This window comes from Tubulanus polymorphus, chromosome 2 (assembly GCF_964204645.1).
Source record: "Tubulanus polymorphus chromosome 2, tnTubPoly1.2, whole genome shotgun sequence".
Classification (NCBI taxonomy): domain Eukaryota; kingdom Metazoa; phylum Nemertea; class Palaeonemertea; order Tubulaniformes; family Tubulanidae; genus Tubulanus; species Tubulanus polymorphus.
The window spans coordinates 28505892-28526425 of NC_134026.1; the positions used below are offsets into that span (position 1 = coordinate 28505892).

Here is a 20534-nt window from a genome sequence, read left to right on the forward strand (position 1 = left end):
GCCTGGGGTGAATATTTCCAAATTCAGAGTCGAAAGAAACGACTATCATATATAACCATATTCTAAGAATTGTTTGGCAATTTAGAAAATGGCCTTTCAAACAATTTCACGTTTGCCAGTCGCCATTTTGATCGGGTATTTTCTGTAAGCCTTTCGATTGATGCATTGATAACAGCGACAATATCATGTTTTCAGGAATGTACGATTCATTCCGGGGTTTGGAGAAAATGTGGTAAAATGGGAGCGAATTTAGGATATGTGGCCAACTCCTGCACTGGCGCTACCAGGATATTTTGTAGGTGGTTTTCTTATATGTAGAATTAAGAAAAAGAAGGCGACAGTTTAAGTGTTCTGAGGGTCTAAATTTCAAAATTAGATTGATGGAGAAGCGATTTCCGAGCTTTTAGCCATCATAATCTAATGTATGAAGACTTATGAAAATTTAAGTAAGAACATCTTTAAGCCCTGGATCCGGCCCTGTTCTGCTACGTGCATCAAAAGCAAGGTACGCTTCCTCATGCAATCTGTATCCGTAAAAAGTAAGAGTATTAAAACTGAACTACTCGGAGTAAGAAGAAAGCTTGTTTCAAGTTTTTTACTAAACATGAAACAAATTAGATTTTATTCGTACTAAGCTTTTCGTCGTTTGAGAAAATGATATGATATCTCGCCGTTTTTTTTCCTCTATCTCACGTCAACCGAAGCCGTACATACAGAAGCCATTGTTTGCTTCGCGCGAGTGAAAATCGTCGTTCTCGGAATTGGCATTTGGCTTGATAATCATTCGGAAAAAAGTAGAACGGATTGAAGAAGACTCACGTCATCTCGCGACCTACGTAGATATAAAGACCCGTGTCTGTGTTTTGGTTTCGCAAATTCTCTAATGGATGGACGTGGGCGGTCTCATCATTAACGCTGCGAATAATCTGAAGTCCGCTATGATTTCCCAAATCTCGCGTTTTCCCTCATTCGAAACGCTAAACGGCTATTCGGAGATGATGAACGCACGTCGATAGTAATTCGTTAATAGCATCTCGTAAAATAAACACAAATAACGTAATCATCTGTTAATGATGGAAACACAAGGAATGATGGTGATAATACAGATATATCAAGCAAACGTGTATCAGATATTGCCTACATTTAGGTTATAATATTATAGTTTTTGTGTCTTTGATACCACACGAGATTCCACGACTGAAATATCGATTGAAATGATAGAAAGTCTCAAACATTAAAAAAACATTTATTTGCGTATATCTTTATTTTTTCATTAAAAATTATCTAGGTGTTGTTTAACTCTATGACACATGATACGATGAATCAATTTTCATTTCTAACCTGCAAGAAAACATCTTAAAATATATAACGATATTTATGAACAAGTTTTACATTAATAGTGTTTTGAATTTACATTCAATGAATAACGATACGTAGTTCAATGAGTTCTCGTGAATTCACTCTAAAACCATTTATTTCTTATCTTTCATGAGTTTAAAGATAACACGATTACTATGAATTTCTTTACAAATTACAAACAGATAATTTATAGCTAAAATTAAGAAATAAAATTATATGTTTATCATTCAACGAACATAACAAACGATTGAACACTTTTATAACATTAGCACGATCTATTACAGGCACCCTGCAATAACGTTGCCCATGATTGAATTACCGTGTGGCTTGGTAATCCAGTAGTAGCAATTTATTTGAAAGTTTCTTCGCTTCGTATATACCTCTATGTACGAAGTCCTCTACTCTAATTTGAGTAACAGAATATTATAGAAAAGGTTGCGAAAAGCAGCGCGAGATTAAGTGCTGAAAGAGAACATCAAGAATTTCAAATTTTTGAAAACCAATAACAGATTAAAATTGGTTATACAACGTATTCAACGTTATGCGATAGTTCCGGAAATACCGAAGGATTTTCCAGTTCAATCAAGGGTTTATTCATTATTTTATACATACATTTGTTGCGTTTATCGTCAGATAGAAACATTTCGCATTATTTAAGTACAGTTTTAAAATCATGGACAAAAACAGTCACCCCCGTATAACGTGGAATGCAATAAAAACTATAACAATCAGTTCATAGCATATTCTGCCAATCATAGTACAGAGCATTGTTTTTTAATTTATTTGTTTATTTGACCACGGCACCGTCGGGTAAATATTAGTCGTTGTTCCACGTGGAACCACAGCGAACTTTGGACATTTTTTCATCATTCTATCGCAATCTGCAAGACACCAGTGAAGTGAATTTCAAATCAGTTTAAATCATCTAAAATCTGTGCAAATTCCTTCTCAAATCAAAGGGGATTTGTTTAGCAAAGTGGGAAATGTATTTGTTCACTATTTAGACGAGGCTATCGAATGTTTAAACTATAATTGACAAATTCTATCAGTATAGAAGAAATTGTGCAGAAGTGCAATAGCTAGATTTACATCTATTGTGCAGCGACTAACAATTTTACAATTACCTTTCATAATTGAATGTATTATAAGATTAAAATTTGAATATATTTGTTTGATAAAGAGAAATCATTGTATGAAAAATAAATCGATCTACGAGATTCTTATGACGTATTTCTTAATTAATCTTTGTAGTTGAATCATTTATCGTGTTTTAAAAGTAAAAGGTAATTCCTCCAGTGTGTATGCGTGGGTGTTATTGAGGTGTATTGCCGTCTTTTTAGAAGATTAGACGCTATCCATATCGATAGATTCAGAAAATTGTGACTTGTCCATCTCAAACTCTGTCTTCAGCGACACGCCTCGGCTGAGAGACGTAGTCCTTGTTTGAAATGATGGCGTGTGCCCATAACGATGCCGATGTCCGTAGTTTTTTCCCTGTATGCAAGAACACAATGCATATTTGAAACTTTCTCGGAAGTTTTTCGACATGAATGCATACACGACAGGGTTAACACAGCTGTTCATATAGGTCATCAGAGAAAACCACATTCGCATGACCTTCAGATGGTCGTAATGTACTTGATCGAGGAGTTCGAAAGCTGTCATTACGTTATCCACTAGAAATGGTGCCCAACACAGAGCAAATAGAATCACCACTGTCGCTAACATTTTAATAACCTACGAAGAGACAAAAATGATTCTTTATTCGCCATACTTTTAAAAATTAAAGTTGAATTGATATTAATATGAGCACTCATTTTCAAAAAAACATATTCGTTTATCGTGATAAATAACAGTAATGATTTTATTATGTGTCATTGATGACGTGATATCGTGATGTGATACATCTTCAATAGCGCAACTGTATCTGCCGCGCACAATGGATTCGTCGACATCGGAATTATAGTTTTCTGACAAAGGCTATATCGTTCTCGACGGAAGTGCTAATGTATATCAGGAAGTTAAAAAAAAGTTTATTCGTTTTACTGTCACCTGGGGCCTCTTGAACAGTAAATATAGCGCGCTGTGTATAGTTTACCTGTTTTCTAGTTTTATCGTCTTCAACTGCGCTGCGGCTTTTCTTTAGCATCGGTTTTCTGCCACTTTGACTCAATGAATACTGCTTTTTGTTGTTGGAGAAACTTGTTTCGGCTTCGTTTTTTACACTTCCGCTGAAAAAATAACCGACAACATCAGAACCGTAACGTACGACATCGATATTTCTGTGCGTTCTTTCGTGACTCGGAGGAAACCAGCACGTGAAAGTCAATCTTTTTAAATGAATATTCGTAGTGAACATGTCCAACGCATATTCGAGTTAGTACAAGAGTATATCCACACGTTTACTATTTCAATCATTGAATTGGCTATCAAATTTGTATTTTTAGTAGCGAAGAGGCCAGGCTCACCACAAACCTATCATTGGACTACCGTGTAAAACTATACCCATCTATATATGAGATGATGATCCTTCTAAATGGGGCAATTTATCTTGTTCTCGTAGAAGGCGTTTAGTATGACAACAACATCTCATTGCATTCTACTCGTACGAGTTTTAACACACAGGATACCGTACACGATGCTACCATAATTGATTAATTTCACGGGCACTTAGTGTAACTGCTCTCAGACACAAGATAATGGAACCGTTTAGGAAGATGTCCCGGACGTTTAATTGGGACTAGATTTGCCATAGAACAGAAGATGAATGCCACCCCAGCAACGCGCATCAGATTAAAAGAACATTCTACTTATATCTAACTCCATAGATTAGTAGACCTTCCCCGTTTCAAGTGACGTACTTATTTTTTCTATGCGGACGTGACACACGTCACATATTATGATGTATCTATTTATCAAATATAGTATAACTGGATTGCGTCTGTGTCGCTCAACAAGAAACCTCTCAAAAACGACCGGTTAAGTCATAAGCGCGGAATATCATTTCTGATTTATTGGTTATAACTCTATTGATGTATGAGATCAATTTCCGCTACATGTGATGCGGAGAAACAGAATTATTGTCCGCAATCACGGAATCTTTAAATCTTAAATTATCTACCCAGATCATGATTTTTTATTGAGCAAAGCATGGTTTGTTTAACTGTCACGCGTGACCTATTTCAGATAGCGTCCAATCCGGGCATTTCAATTGTGTTTTCGAAGGGATTCAGTAACAAATAGCTTTTTCGTTTTTCAATTCATTTCATCGTTACCATAAGTAGTGTTTGTCGGTAATCAGGTAGTTCTCTGGGTTAGAAGAATTAAAGCGGATTCGTAAGTTCCCTATCAATCACCTATACCTGTCACAATCTCGTTACATTGACGAGCAGTTGTATGAACTCGTGGTCGGAATATAAGTGCTATTACAGAATCTGTAACTGTTTGTGGGTAACTGCTGAGATGCTTTTATGTGACATATGATGATACGAAATCTACTAAATCTGGAAAATGATTTTGTTTGCGATACTCACTTGCCAGCTGTCATTGATACACGTTTCGAAGTGACTATCCATAGTTCACGGCATATGCAGCAATAAGACGTTGACATCACAATCAACGGAATTATCAACACCAACAGTAACATGTATATCTCGTATAGTTGTGAATATAACTTTTTTGAAAAACTTTTCTCGCACCAGTAAAACATGAGTCCGGGTCCAACGCGTGACATAATCTAGAAAAATATAACATAGGTAACATATAGCTTCTCTTAGATTATGAAAATTAAATCTCCTAATCGAAGATGTTTTCGATAATCATTTAAATGAAATACTGCCTTTCGAGGCGAATGAGAGTTTGACCTTCAAAAGTTGAATGAATAGATATCCATTTTTGCTAAGTGTCCCAATAAATCAACAATGAGGTACTGCATCCCTATTCTACCGTGGCAAACGAGCATTTTGCAAGGATCCTCCAGGTTCTACATCAATTTCCTCCGTTTGAATTCAATTTTCTTTTAAGTGAACCAATTTTCAGTGAAATATACGCGATACACTGGGTGGGTAGGTGGGAAAATCAATTTCCTATGAATATATCTATTTAATCATTCGTTTGATAATATTTGGATTATTCTTTCAAAATTCATTGAAAATGAGTGTCGTTTCGTCATCTGGTGTGTGCCGGCACTTCGAAGAAATGCAAAATTCTTATAGTCTTTTATGTAAAACATAAGTCTTCAACTCATCCTTTATCATGCCGACACTGTCTGTAATGGAATTTCTTGTTTTACACAAATTGAGACAACGCTAATTGCCGTAAATCTTTGCGCAATTATTGTCCGCTACACGCTTATGTGCGGGGGATATCGTTTCAGCGCGCATTACTCGACGTCGGAAAGAGATGGAGAGTGGATTTCCAGGTCCATTTATTCATAAGAGGCTTGTCATCTGCAAACAACAGTTCTTTCGAACAGACCAGGGACAGTTTTTTTTCGGCTCGCGATACGCATCGATTTTCGCTAAAACGCTTATAGTTTTTAGATGTCGTACATAAAGATGGATCTAGTAAGAAAACTAGGCGCCAATTAGTGTCGGTTACTGTATTGATACCCTAGACCGGAATGATATTTTTTTTGTGATATGATCCGCACTTACCTGCCCAATTAAAATCGGCGCTGATAGAATAAATGACAAAACCCATACTGCTAGGACGACTCGGCGAGCTCTACTAGGTGTACACGTATATTTGGCTTTCATCGGATGCAATATGGCATAATATCTACAATTAAGCAAAAAAAAAAAATCCCAATTATGATATGTGAGGCGTTTACGGCAACACAGTACATTCGTGAAATACAATAGATGCCTATCCTCTCCCGCATATTGTGTGAGGCTATTTCACCCCAGCCCCCAATGAATAGAAGCCGAGTTTATAAAACTCAAGGTCTTGGAAATGTGGCTAAATAGGAAATTGATACGCATTTTCGACTAGGTCGAAATTGAACTTATTGTCACCCGAAGACGATGTGTCTTCTAACGCACGCGGTACCTAGCGTTCAGCGTCATAGAAATTAGTCTACAATCATCAGCGCGACCGCAGATCGAATTTCCGTTTCCGAGAGACGTAAACTACTCGATTTCTCATTTACACGGCTCCAACAACTTTCTATTCGCGTGTGACTGTTTGCGAAGCGATGCGACGAAGGTAAACTCAATAGGACCACCTACCCATAGATGGCACTTATGTCCATTTACCTAGACAAACATCATGCGGGCTCTCTTCACTTCATCGCACATTTTGTTATTTCATAATTAAAAGAACGATCAATGTAATATTCGCTTTACGAGTTTTGGTAAGTAAATCGTTTTCAGATTGCTATAACCAATTGCCAATACCCGCACAAGACAAATATCTATAAGCTCTTCGAGTGAATTCTTGATTAATTTCTGACTCCCCACGGGTATCAAAACTATCATACTTAGCAAACGGCAAATGGTTTTAAGCGTAATTATTTCGTAATTAATGAAGGAAAGGCTCCCAAAGTGCCTCGTGACTCTTCAATTTACAAATACGAAACGCTCGTAAGAAAGATAATTCGTCCATTCAATCAACGAAGTTAAATAGAATCATGTTATTATATACGGTGTAAAATATAGCATGATCATCATATTGTCCTTTTAATGATTTGTTATTACGAATATTATTTGATGAAATAAAACTCACCTTTCTACGCTCATAGATGTCAATGTGAGGACAGAACAAATGGCCGATACGTTCATCATATAGTGAACGAACTTACAGAGAAATTCGCCGAATTCCCAAGTGTACGTTAAAAACTTGGCGAACTGGAAAATATGAGAAAATATCAAATGTACTCTATGTATGGTAGCATTCAAAATCTAATCGAGCGGTCAATGATATCACTACATCGTTAACCATTGGTAAAACACTATTCCGCGTTGTGACGATGTATAGAAAATCTCACACTAATACAACGAAAGATTAATTCTTTCCTTTAAGCTAATAAGGAAACTTTTTGGACTTCATCTTTCGTTATATTAGTGTACGATTTTCAATACACACATACATTGCTACATCGTTTTGAGTTTTGTGATGAGGAATTGTTCGTTCGGCTTTCGTTGCAGTAACTTACCGTGTAAATATCACATCAAAATATCAAATACAATAAAATATCGAATACAATTGAAAGATACATTTGAGAAGAATTTTCAGTTGCTGAAAATCGCAAATCAAAAAACGAAAATTCATGTTATCAGTTTTTCCACTGACATTCTACGCCAGTGCTTTCGCAAATACCCGACAAACTGTTATTCATTCAAACTTAATTGACTCCGAAATAAATCATTACGTTTCAAGAAGTTAAAATCGAAATCTTGCAATACATCAATTTCGACAAATTGAATAATACGTAGGATTCCGTAAAAATTCCGTGAAAGGCTGAACTAATCTGATAAACAGATTGAATGAAGATTGCACTTAAAATGAACAACACTCGCAACATTCGAAGCTGCTTTCATATTTCCGGAGGCAATTCAAATCAATATCCATTTTAGGGATGAATGTCTCATCTCCCGATTGAGTAAGATCGACGAAGAGTGTTTCCATTTGCCCCGATGCTAAACGACGTTAGAATGTATAAATCCTCTGTTTCTATCAATTCTATCTCGAAGAATTCTTCAGGATTCATTTTGTGGTGATATTTTGGTCGTACGGTCTTGAAAATGCTTCTGGTTCGGTTAATGAAAATTCGCTACACAACACCGTGGATGATACGTTTGATGTCAAATTATTCAACGGTAAAAAAAACACCAATTTCCACTTTCTAAACCGAAAGAAACAGGTGCGCGGAACGTGCTATTAACAACTGAAGAAGATTCCTAATATTCGAAATAACGAACGGATAATAAATCAGTAGTGGCAATCTGAAAGATGTTGCTCTACTATTTTTTTCCGTACAAACGTTACGACGATTTCTATTCTACCATAGGAGATTCGAAAGAACTTAGTCCAAATTAAGAAAAATGGTTTGTTCCTCATGCATGTGTCAAAGGCTTTGAAATGAGACTGGGGCAGGTTCCATAGTCGAGACCAAAATGGTCTTTCATTTTAAGACTTGCCTTAAGTTGTCAAAGTGGCTTTGACATCACTAAGGCGGTTTTGAGACTGGTTTTGATTCTAAGTCATGACTATGGAACTTCGATGTTAAAAAGACGTCTGGTGTTGGTAATCGGATTAACGAGGTCATGTTGAATCTCGGGAATCTTTTTCAAGGGCCAACCCTCGGTGTGTAAAATAACAACAATTCGTGCTCGCTAGTCCCACGAGGTTTTTAATTTGCCACACATTATTTGCAAAGCAAAGAAATTCTAGAAATCTCAGTAAATAATTGATAAGAGTGACGACGATTGACTGCGGGCTTACTGTGTGCTCAGGGTTACTTTACAGTCACTTGTCTGATTGCGTGAAATCACACATTTCTTTCTGTGTGTTTAATTTAAGTTTGTTCGTCTCGAATTGATTGAAATCGGTTAGTTAAGGGTACTTTAAACACTTTGTAGGATAACTAGTGGTAAAATAATGCGTCAAGGATGATTTTGTGCATCGACCAAACCACGATACTGTATTATAAATCGTGTGAATATATTCTTTTAAAAAACGGATCTTCAAAATATTCCATATGCTTAGAAATTGTATAAACCTTTTACTCTGAATCATAAAAGTCATAATCAATTGATCGTTATGAAATCAATGAATACATTGAAAAATCTTATTCACAACGTAAAGCGCATTTGATGTACACATTCCTTACTAATACTTTCTTTAAAAACAAAAACAAAAAATCAAGATGTTAAAAAGCATTGCTACTTTGACATTTGTCATTTAGTTGTCATGTAATCACGGAACTTATTTAATAGAAAGGTCATTTACAAGAAATATGGTGAGCAGATTAATTTCCTAATGACATTATTTCTCCATTGAAGATTTACTCTACCGTGTTCCGTGGAGTCAGTCCGGCGAGAAGGTGCGTTAGGATTTTAGCTTTCAACAAGTTTTCTTCCTTTGAGAGGGGTTAATATTGGCCACGACGTAGTCGCACTGGTTTTACAATTCATGAAATTAATTCCAGAGCGAATGTATTGTCTAGTTCAATCAAAACGATTTCAATATGAATGACGACTACGACTTAAATCAATTTGTTCTTTCTCCCGATATTTCAAGTCAACGTTTTAATAATCAATCTCAACCCACACGTCAATCAATTACGATGAAGAATATCAAAAACGGGGAAATGGATGATTTTCACGATGATTTTCTCGTAACCGATTCAATTAGTCTAATGGTGAATAACGATTCTTGACGTTCGAAGTCGATTTATTTTTGATGAGCCATTAACGTCTCACATACATCAAATGTATTTTGTGGAGTTAGTTATAATACACTCTTACAATCCGATTCAATTTCACTTTGTCGACGACAATCATCAAGATATAATAATCTGAGATATTCAGCTACTATTTCTATTCACTATAATTGCCTTTGATATTTTGCGTAAAGATGATAGATTGGTAAATATAACGTGTTTTACTGTTTATCCACGTTATCATTGGGATCTCATGGCGAAATGAAACAAAAGAAGCAGAAAATTGATTTCCGGTTCTTCAGCAAAATAAGCTGGCTTTAGATGTTGATGGTAACTTTTAAAAAATCGAACGACGAGCTTCAGAAGTAGGTACAGGGATGGGCTTTGAAATTGCCAATGAACGCGGATGCACTGATTTTTGTGACAATCCAACCAAACCGAAACGAATGAGATTTCGTTACATGGATTTTGTCGAATAGCGGCAGCAGCGGAGAACGATCAAATCAAATACGTTTCCTGTATTCCCTGTCGAAGAATATCTGTGAGATTATTAGCAAAGAGAGGACACACACATCAATCATCACATGTGGCCGATCATCAAAACCACCAACGATATGTTATGAGACATCAGCGGGTTTGAGATGTGTTCATCAACATCTTCTTAAGAATTGATTCGACTAGATTAACTAATACACGTATATATCTATACGTATCAAAAATGACGAATCATTGAAATGAAGATAGGATTTGTGAAGTATGTCTGTCGTGATTGTAACTTTCCCGGAGACACTGTAGCCCGGAATCGGCTTTGATTTTTAATCAAAGAGAACTCCGACGAACATGTTTGTAGGCCTGATCCACGTCTTAAGTGGCGAAACTGCAGACGAACTGCTCGGGAAGCTTTGTGCCGTAATGCGACCGGCACCAGTGAGGGAAATTCAATATCTTTAAAGATAGACGTTTTAGTATGTATCGGCGAAAGATTTCATTTGAAAATTATATGCTTCCCGAAACCAAGCGGCTCTAGACGCATCAAAACAGCATAATTGAATTAAAAGTCAATGCTGTCTATCGAAATTTAAAAACCAAGACAATTGGAAGACAGGAGACGTCGAGGTACAAACTTGGAAAATCAATGCTAAGACCCTCTCTTTACCCAGAGTATATCGGTGACTCGATTAACCAAAGTCCTCAGAATTGAAAATACGTAGAAATAACGACTCTCATCAAAGTTAAATTGTCTGATAGACAGTCTAATTGACAGGAAACACGAGGCGTTCTTCTTCGTTTTACGACATCACTAATAATAATCCGACTGTTAAGTCTGAATGATTAGCCTCGGTTAAACTCAGCGGCGTAGGTGGGCCTAATTTCCGTGACAAGAAATGGATTATCAAGTAGGCCACACTATTTGCAACCGTTTTAACGTTTTCGACTTTTCAACCTTTGAATTAACGAGGAGGAATATCTGTCTCCTTCCTTGTTCATGTTCAAAATCAGCGAGAAAGCATTTAAGGTGAGGCAAGGTTGTTCTTATTTTTAGCAATAGATAGCATGACATATCGAACACGGTTAAGTTCGGATTAATTCAGGGAACAAAAAGGTTTAGACTGAAATCTTGAGAGTAACCGTATACAGCACACGTCATCCGTTCGTCTCACACTACAAGGTGATAAGGGTTGCGTGCCAGATTTGAAAGATCAGTCATTACGATTTTCTTTTGTGCTCGAATTTGAAAAGACGGCGTTTTTTCCCTGTGGGAATGGGGATTGATATATCAACAAAATTCCCGCGAGATAGATAGCCTTTCAAATCGGTAAGCCGTGCATTCAATTCTTAAAAGTCGTAGCTAGATATAGAACCATCGTGTACCAATTAGTGAGATATTTGTAATGGAACTCGATTTACGCGACAACACGTTGTTTTTCTATGCTCTTTTTAATGCGTCTCGCAAACGTCAGGCCGAACCCTCGTGGAATATCGAAAGAGGTTCGAGGAATCAGGGAAGATCTGTTGAGAAGATGGACGCGTTGTCGACTACGTGGGCGCCATACTGAAACAGCTTAACCATTGAATAGACGGCCGTGCTCGTGACGTCATCGTGTGTTTGACTGTCCCGACTTAGCAATATGACAACAAAGAATAGGGATTTCGAATTTTGGAATCTGTCATGCGAATCAGTATTCATCTATATGCAAATATGACTTTGTAACGTGACTTAAGCCAATTGCTGCGCGGATTACGCTGAAGATCAGTTTAAATCGTTGGCGAGGCCTTGGAGTAATCATCTGAATGATAACTCCAAGGTGAAGCGTTGCGATTTGCCGGCACTTGTAGAACGTATGAATTTGCAATCTTTGATTTTATTCATGAAGTGATGGCATCATTTTAATCTTCAGTTGTCCCGTTACATGTGGGTAAATGACTTTCCATTCGCTGCTCATTGATAGTAACCACCACGACTACCATTGTCACGCATAGCTAAGTATTTTCTGATAGTTAAGAGACACTTTCTTTTGTTTCAGTTATCCATCGAGAAATACCAAATGCTCGTCTCGGGTCGATTCAATCAGTAAAATTCAATATAGAAGCAATCAACAAGTATATGTTAATTCATAGGATTTATGTGTGAAAATGTACTGCAAGTGTCATCGACATCGTACAATTCCGAATAACTACTGCGCTTCTCGCTATCAATGATAAATAAAATAAACATTATTTTTACCGCTGGCCATAAACGGTTTAAACATTCTCTAATAGATATGAGTCGTCAATAGTCCTTACGTATTCTGTTCTCACCGTCTGAAAGGGCAGTAAAGCCGTTAAGATATTCATCGATCGACGATCGTAAATCTGATCAATCGGCGTCGATGCTTTTGTACATCAGTAACTGAGCCATCTTTGTGACTTCCTTCTGGACACGAATAAAAACGAATGTAAAGAATATTATCCTTTCGAACGAGCTGATAATTTCGTTTGGCTAACGCTACGATGCCACCGCCAAATGTAATCTTAGACTCTACCTGAAGCGGTCGGAAGCCATTAACCACGAGTCAGACGCCGTTACTCGTCTGGCGAGAATTCGAACCCCTACAGCTAACGGAAGTCAGCTGCGAGAATAACTGAGCGCTAATTCAAACGTGATACCGATATCGGTATAAATCTGAAATCGTCCAACTCAACTTCAACGACATGACGCGTTATTATCAATATATCCGCCGACTATCGCTCGACGAAGGGGTTCCTACACTCGCGCAACAGTTATTCGTAGTCAAAATTATTTCATTTGAAAATGAAATTTGAACTTTATCTTAAGGCTTCCAAAACTGAAAATTGGATAGATATAAACTTCGCTTTCTCACTCTGCGCGTGTTTATGTATTTCACTGAAAGATTGATTAACTGATAAGAAAAGTCGATTAGAATTTAATTGAAATGTAAAAGAAATTGAATTTCACTTTCAATTTCCATCTCATTTACACCATTTTACAGGTATCTATTCGTAGATTTAACAATATACACAATATACTAAAATACACACGTTTAAACGATTAAACAGAAATAAACAAGAGTAACTAATTAGGCTAAGCAACTGAAATCGCGACATCTGGCGGTTAATCGCTGAATCCTCGCCTGCCAAAGTCGCGGTGCCGGTACCACATTATATCGGTGCCATCAATAAACCCCTAAATCTCTAAATATTGCGTTGTTTTTTTTTCTAATTTTGCTACTAAAGAGATCTCCAACCATCGACACGTGTGAGTATTTTATTCACCCGTGTATCAGGTATACCCAGTTATTATTCTTCATCTATTCAAACTATCACGAAGCGACAAGCATTTAATATGTATTGCATTTACGCAGGCAAACAGCGGCAGCTGCTTCATGCATCCGACCACCAGATTTATTCGCTTCGGCAAGGCCAATTATCTAACTAATTGTTTTCATTAATGCCGAGAAATGAAAACAGGATTCTATGACCGCACTGTGCACCAGCGTGAATACTATACTTAATACGCGGGTTAAAAATGCATGACCAGCAAGCGCCCTGTGTCCGCGTACGCAGCAAACTCGCCAGAACCAATTACGACGCGTAGCCATCAAATTACGGCGTACAGCTTCGTGCTGGTAAGCAACATCCAAACTGAAGATGCGAACGTACAAAAATAAAATGGAAATTGAATGGCTGCATTACTCTCCATAAACCAGCGAATAATCCGTTTGTCGACTGCTCAACAGTAATCAAATCCCTACACTTAACACTACAAGAACAATATAAGCTCGTCAATTCATCTGTTTGACTTGTTAATGTCATATTCTTCGTCGTTTCGCCGATTAAATAAATAATCAAGTTTGCAATTTATAATTGGATTTGCTAAATTAGAATTCATTACTGTCAGGTGCGATTAATCCGGAAACTGAACGGAATAAAGAGGAATCCACGTGCATAAAACATGTATATTTGATATTCTTTTTATATACGGATTTTCTAGATATTCGCTCACTAGGCATATTTCCAATTAAACGTTGGCATCGTCTGCGAAAAAGACAAATGGGAAAATGGGCTGAAAGAAATATGTAAGGTTCATGATACATATTTGTCTTTTAGCTGAATTACTTACAATCGGAATACAAAATAAGTCATCGGGTAAATGAATTAAAGTCGAGATTTGTGGACGTGTCGGATTTATTCTGGTGAATTGATCGCTGCGACGCGTACAAGCAAAAGATACCGGTAACACAGCTTTCCTATCTAAATCACAATATTCAAAGACGCTCTTTGCGACTTTCACCGTGGAGAGTTTTGCATTCGACTTGCTGCTATATCAATAATCAATCCAGGTGGAATAGAATTTCACTGCGGGAAAGGTCGAAGAAGAGGAAGCATCGCTTTTACGACATCTAAAATATATATCTATTGTTTTATCCGCCTGAACGAAATACTTTCACTCATAAAATCTCGCAGAAATCAAATGATTAAGTATCACAAGTTCCAGTCTTCTACTGCGGATAAACGTCACTGACTTAAAAGTATCTACAGCGGTTTGATATAAACGCGACATGAAGATCGCTAAATGCTTTGATCGGCTCAGACGGTAGGTATCGGACATATCGTTTACGACAAGCACATACGTCTTTCCGTTAACAATTCAGAGCTCGTAACCCGGTGCGAGTCAGCGCAGATCCTCAGAGAATTTCATTTAGTAACGCTCAAACGGGTTTCTTTGATTAATTAGAACGAAAATGCGAACGGGCTCGTCCGATACGAAACTGAACAATATTTGAATTTTTGTCTGCGTGAAAATTTTCATCAAATAAATTATGTTGAATATCTTCGAGCAGCAAATGATACGGAATTGAAAATACAAGGAAGAACACGCGTAAACAATGAAGCAGGCTGGTGTTGGCTGATAACGAAACGAGTGACTTCAACGCATGAAACCTTATGCGACTGGATTTGCTACAAATGAACAGGGACTTCAGTATTCATCACCCCACGAGAACCAATCTTTTAGTAGGAAATCTAAATTCTTAGCCAAACGAAAAAGATCGAGGTTTTGGCATGACCTACTCCACCCAGTCACTTGTCGGTTCAGGCTGGATGGGTGATTGTTTACACGAATTGTTTACATGAATTTCCCTATTTTGTACACCTCGGTTTAAAACAAATCAGCTGTTAATTCACCAACCATCCGACCATATTTGTACTTGGATTGCCTGCTTCGTTGACGGTAGGCGTGGTGGCTTTGTAAGGAACACTAAATACGCATCAAAGCAAAATGTTTACGGACGTCAACCAGACAGTTATATTGAAATCTGACAGCTTTTTATACTGTCTGCTTTTGATGACGTCAGCGAAGCCATTTTGGAGTATACTTATCACCTGATATAGAATTTCAGAGCTGAAATGCAGACTCATTATTAAAGGTGGATCTATTCTTGGCGGTTTTTTCGTCTGCATTTTACGCATGTATTGTATCAATACGGATTCTTACATCGTGGTCATAATACAATCGAGCCTCGTTAGTACGATGTCTGTGGGAAAATGAAAAATCATCGCACTAACCGAATTTCGTGTAAACCACTTGATAAAAACTAATCCATGATTACCTGAATTCCATAATTACCTGAAAATACCGTCCGGTTGCTATTTACGTCAACTGTCGGACAATACCCTCGTGCTTGGCGTGCAATTAATAGATTCAGACTACGTATAAATGATGCGCACGAGTCCATCTTAGAAAAATGGGGAACTGATTATGGACCATCGTACGAAACGTGTTTATTTACTGTAGAAATGAATAGCTTAGGAGATCGTAAATTCTATATCGTATTACCGGGAATTCCGCATTAACGTGCGATCGTACTCATTTTTATAGGAAAATGCTTAAAGAAAAGCCGAGAATTCTTAGATTCCTCGTATTACTGAGATTTTCGTTGTAAGCCGAATCGACTGTATATAACGCCGTTCGAAGCGTTAACTTAACTAACGACCAAATAAATCACTTTAACGTTTTATCGTTCACGTAAACTACCCCTCGTTTTATCAACATACATTTGTTGTTTTCCGACTGAGAAAGTATTGGCATATATTCGACTCTCGGTGAGTACTACAAGACGGCGTTACGAGTGCTAAATTAACCGCCGCTATCTCGATTTAACTGTTCGCCATGGCTTTATCTGATCGACGAAATTGACACGCTACGATATTTTACCTCCAGGGATTTCTTCCCAAGGAGAAAAGATTAGCACTGATAAATATCACGAAGTCTATTAAGTAGCCCATCGATTACCGATATATCTCAATTTATTCGATCATTGCCCGCTGTTTAAATACCTCCGTCGAGAATATATGGACCAACGCTTTAAAACGATAATAAAAATCGTATAGTTCAAGCCGCAAGTTTTACCCCCAATTACCCTCTCGTTATCGACAAACTTTACTCGATTAACGGCCGGAAAATGAGATGGGTTTATCTAAACATTTTTTCTCTCCGCATATTTTTTCAGCTCATGATTCGGTGATAATCAGTTGATAAACATCGATACCGAGCGAAAACTAATGATTCTATTATCCAGATTTTCATCAAGATGCGTAAAATCAAAGATTCACCAAGATGCAAGTGTTATAGGAGTGGTCTTATCAATGTTTAAAGATACCCGTACTTTTACCGAGGTGCCGCTATTTGTAGATATCGGTAAATCGGTTTACCACGTTAGATTCATTGTTTCGCATTTTCCTCACCGCAGATTTACTTACAAATGCTAATAGTTTGGAATCAAGTTTCGCGAACGAGAAAATCGTCTAAATAACTTACTCAGCGATATAGGTGGTTGGGAAGTGCGTTATTGCTTACACTTCGACGCGTATATATTGTGTAAAGATATATAACGTCGGGATTCGAAACGAATGAAGTAAGAAGATCTTACTTCATAGCGCAGCAACACTATTCGTATGAAAACGATAATGATTACGTCAACCTAAACCGCTTCAAACGTTTTAAATGCAAATATATACAAGAACCGTTCGTGAAAAATGACTTATTCATATTCTCCAAGATTCGTATGTTCATTCCAATGACAGCGAGCATTTGCGACCTCCTTCAAATACGACCATTAAGATTGCTGATCTGCATCAATTTGTCATATAATATTCACATGATAAACCATCAGTATCAAGTACGAGTGAGTGTAGACATACAATACATACTCAATGACTTATACGCACATGTTTACGAAGAGAATGGCTTTTAACTGTCGAGTACAATACCTTTACCATTCATAATCATAAGCCCCTTTCGCGTAAAAGTGTTATATAGATTAAATTATGAATATCTAATTGCAACCGTTAAAAATTCGATAAAATCCAGGGTTTAGTTCGCAGTTCGGGTTTGATTATGATAATCGTAGTACTTAATTATACATTCTTTTTTATGAGTAAAAAACATCGTTTCTTAAGCGAAATTACACTTCATTTATCACTATATATATATATATATATATATATATATATATATATATATATATATATATATATATATATATATATATATATATATATATATATATATATATATATATATATATATATATATATATATATATATATATATATATATAAGCATTTGCTGAAGTCAACATCGCATGTTTGATTTTTTGTTCATATTTAAAATCAATAAAGCATTTTCTTACCTTTATTGGGACGCATATCAGAATCAGTATCAAGTCCGCCGAAGCCAAACTCGTCAGAAATGTATTCGTCACATTTTGCATTCGCCTGAACCGACAAATTGAAAATATCACCAATGCGTTACCGACAACCCCCAATAAAAATGTCGCCGCATACACGATCCCTGATGGGATGTATTCCGCCAAATTATAATAAGCAAGTGCGTCCTGTCTGTTGTAATGATAGTCGGTTTCATTGCTACTGTTATCTGCAATCACATCATATATGTCTAAAACTAAGGAGTGCAGTCCACCAGTGCTATTAGAGCCCGCTGTGGTGTACGGCATTGTCCGATCGTTATAAGGAACACCACCTGCCCGATTCTGTATCTACGTCAACATCCGTAACTGTTTGCCGAATGTAATTGCAATCGGTCTATGCAAATCAGATCGGCACAAACAGTCCCGCAAACTTCCGTTATCCGAACTCGGTCACAGACTATTGTAAATTAGCTGCAGTGGTTAATGTAAGAAAGCACCGATTCTAAACGGTTAGAATTTCGGGGAATTTTCATAAGAAAGTTCACGATGAAGAAACCGACGTAGCTGTAGTTTTTGGTCAATCGGTGGCTAATGCTTTTCGTTCGTAGTGAGATTCACGTATGACGCCTGGAGCTTAGTGTAGCGTCGATTTAAACCCGCTCATCAGGTGATCGGTGCCGCCGCTGCCGCCGCTGCCGTCAATATTTTCAGATATAATTATTCTGCCTCGACAGAAATACACCCTCCGGTGTAAAGAATCTCACCGACTCCACACTTCACAAGGTGCTAGTAACGAAATATAGTTTCTTCGATTCGACTCACCGGTGATATACTATACCGCGATTAGTAGACGTGAATTCCGATCCCGCAACAAGTGTCGCATTATCTTTATCATCATCATCGTCATCTTCATCGATGACATGGTGTCTTGACTTTATTCATAGATTCAGTCCGGGTCACAGCCAGCGTAACGGACATCGCCGAAACGAAGTCCTTTGAGATTTGCACATTTTACTGCTGCTGTGATTTACCGTGTAGCCTCTATTGTGGGACACACGCGTCCGTCCATCCTACTTACAATCTGCAACTGTAATCAACAATCTCTATGCGTCAGCTCACGGCTTTTCTCGTGCTTCGTGTCACCAAAGTCTGGAAAAGAGGATGGTACAGTTGAAAAGAAGCTATTTATTGAAAACACTGATATTTGCTTATGTCGCGCGGTTGACTACAATACAGTTCCGCGTATATTGTCTGCTTGAAACAATGACACTTTAGACAATGCAACTTTCAAGAACTATGAAAAATTCAAATAAAAGACTCCTGAGATTCTATAATATTTTCACCGATGAAATTAGTGCAGACGTCTTGGGGAATGATGGTTGATAAAGGTCACACGCATTTTATGAACACCATCCCGTCCAAGGAAAATAACTGGTAAACTTTCATCATTTTATATCTATCTATTGAAAACTCTAAGAGGTGCATCGCACAATTACTGAAACAAGACACGAATGAAATCGTACGAATAGGAATATTAGACTATTGTTCGCTTGGAAGGCAATACTTCCTCAGATTGATGACCAACAGCGGGAATGGACGTCGACCGAAAACCGAGATCACCTCATTAATAGAAGGACAAGTCAACGAAATAGAGTTCCTTGGGCGAGTGTTAGATATCGGGTTCATTTGCTTTATGATGGCCGTAAAAATATGCATATAGCGTAACCGGAAGGTGCCAAACTAGTGTGATGTGTATGACGGCCTGATTGCTGGTAATCTGTGTTTGCCTGCTTGAATGACTGATTGTCCTGTCTTTCCTGCAAATTGTGCACGGAACTGCGTTGAATGTACATTTTTTGCGGCCCTCGATCATTTGTCATATTATTCACAAGTAAACGCGTATAAAAACAAAACCAACCCTTATCTAATCTCAATAGCAATATTCTCTAGCTGGTTATAGAAGCGCCAGGTGTCCCACTGACACGCCTCAACTGAGACTTATTTCAAGATATTGACAGCAATTTTGCCCGAACATTAATTAAAAAAAAATCCATTCGCATTAAATCCGGCAACATATTTCTGCAAAGTGTTGAAGCATTATGCAATGAAATCTGAACCTACTTTTCGAAATCCTATAGAATGAAATTGACAGGGACAAATGGATTTCATTCCGTGCATGCGACATCTGCATATAGGCGCTCTTGAAATTGATGATCCTCTTCATCATATTTCTAATAAGGAGTCACGTCAGATTAGATAAGACAATAATGTAGATGGTAATGTATCTTCATTTAAAGCTTGAGGGAAGCTCGTAACATATGTTAGTTCGATGCGTCCGTGTTAGATGAGGCGGCTTGAAATGACATCGTAGAACATCGTAGAATATCAAGTTTGTTTTTCGTCGTTAATTACGCTGTCATAATGGTATATCAATGATAACAACCTCTATCCTATTTTTCAGAACATTTGGGGATGTGTGACATGAATATCGCATGGAAAGGGCCCTGAAAGGTCATTAAAGGTGTGGCGCGTAAATAGAAATGATTGATCTGAATTCCTTTCCGACACCTCAAGTGTCAAAT

General features: G+C 37.4%; 1 protein-coding gene across 1 annotated transcript; it reads right to left on the minus strand.

Annotated features, from left to right (window-relative positions):
* Window positions 1-1559: 1559 nt before the first annotated feature.
* LOC141900046 (QRFP-like peptide receptor) lies at window positions 1560-18299 on the minus strand. The gene is made up of 6 exons (XM_074786752.1): window positions 17935-18299; window positions 7084-7205; window positions 6015-6138; window positions 4893-5095; window positions 3458-3590; window positions 1560-3096 (listed from the first exon to the last, which is right to left on the minus strand). Exons 1-6 carry the CDS (start codon window positions 18256-18258, stop codon window positions 2704-2706), a joined length of 1299 nt encoding a protein of 432 aa, XP_074642853.1. The 5' UTR covers window positions 18259-18299; the 3' UTR covers window positions 1560-2703.
* Window positions 18300-20534: the final 2235 nt, after the last annotated feature.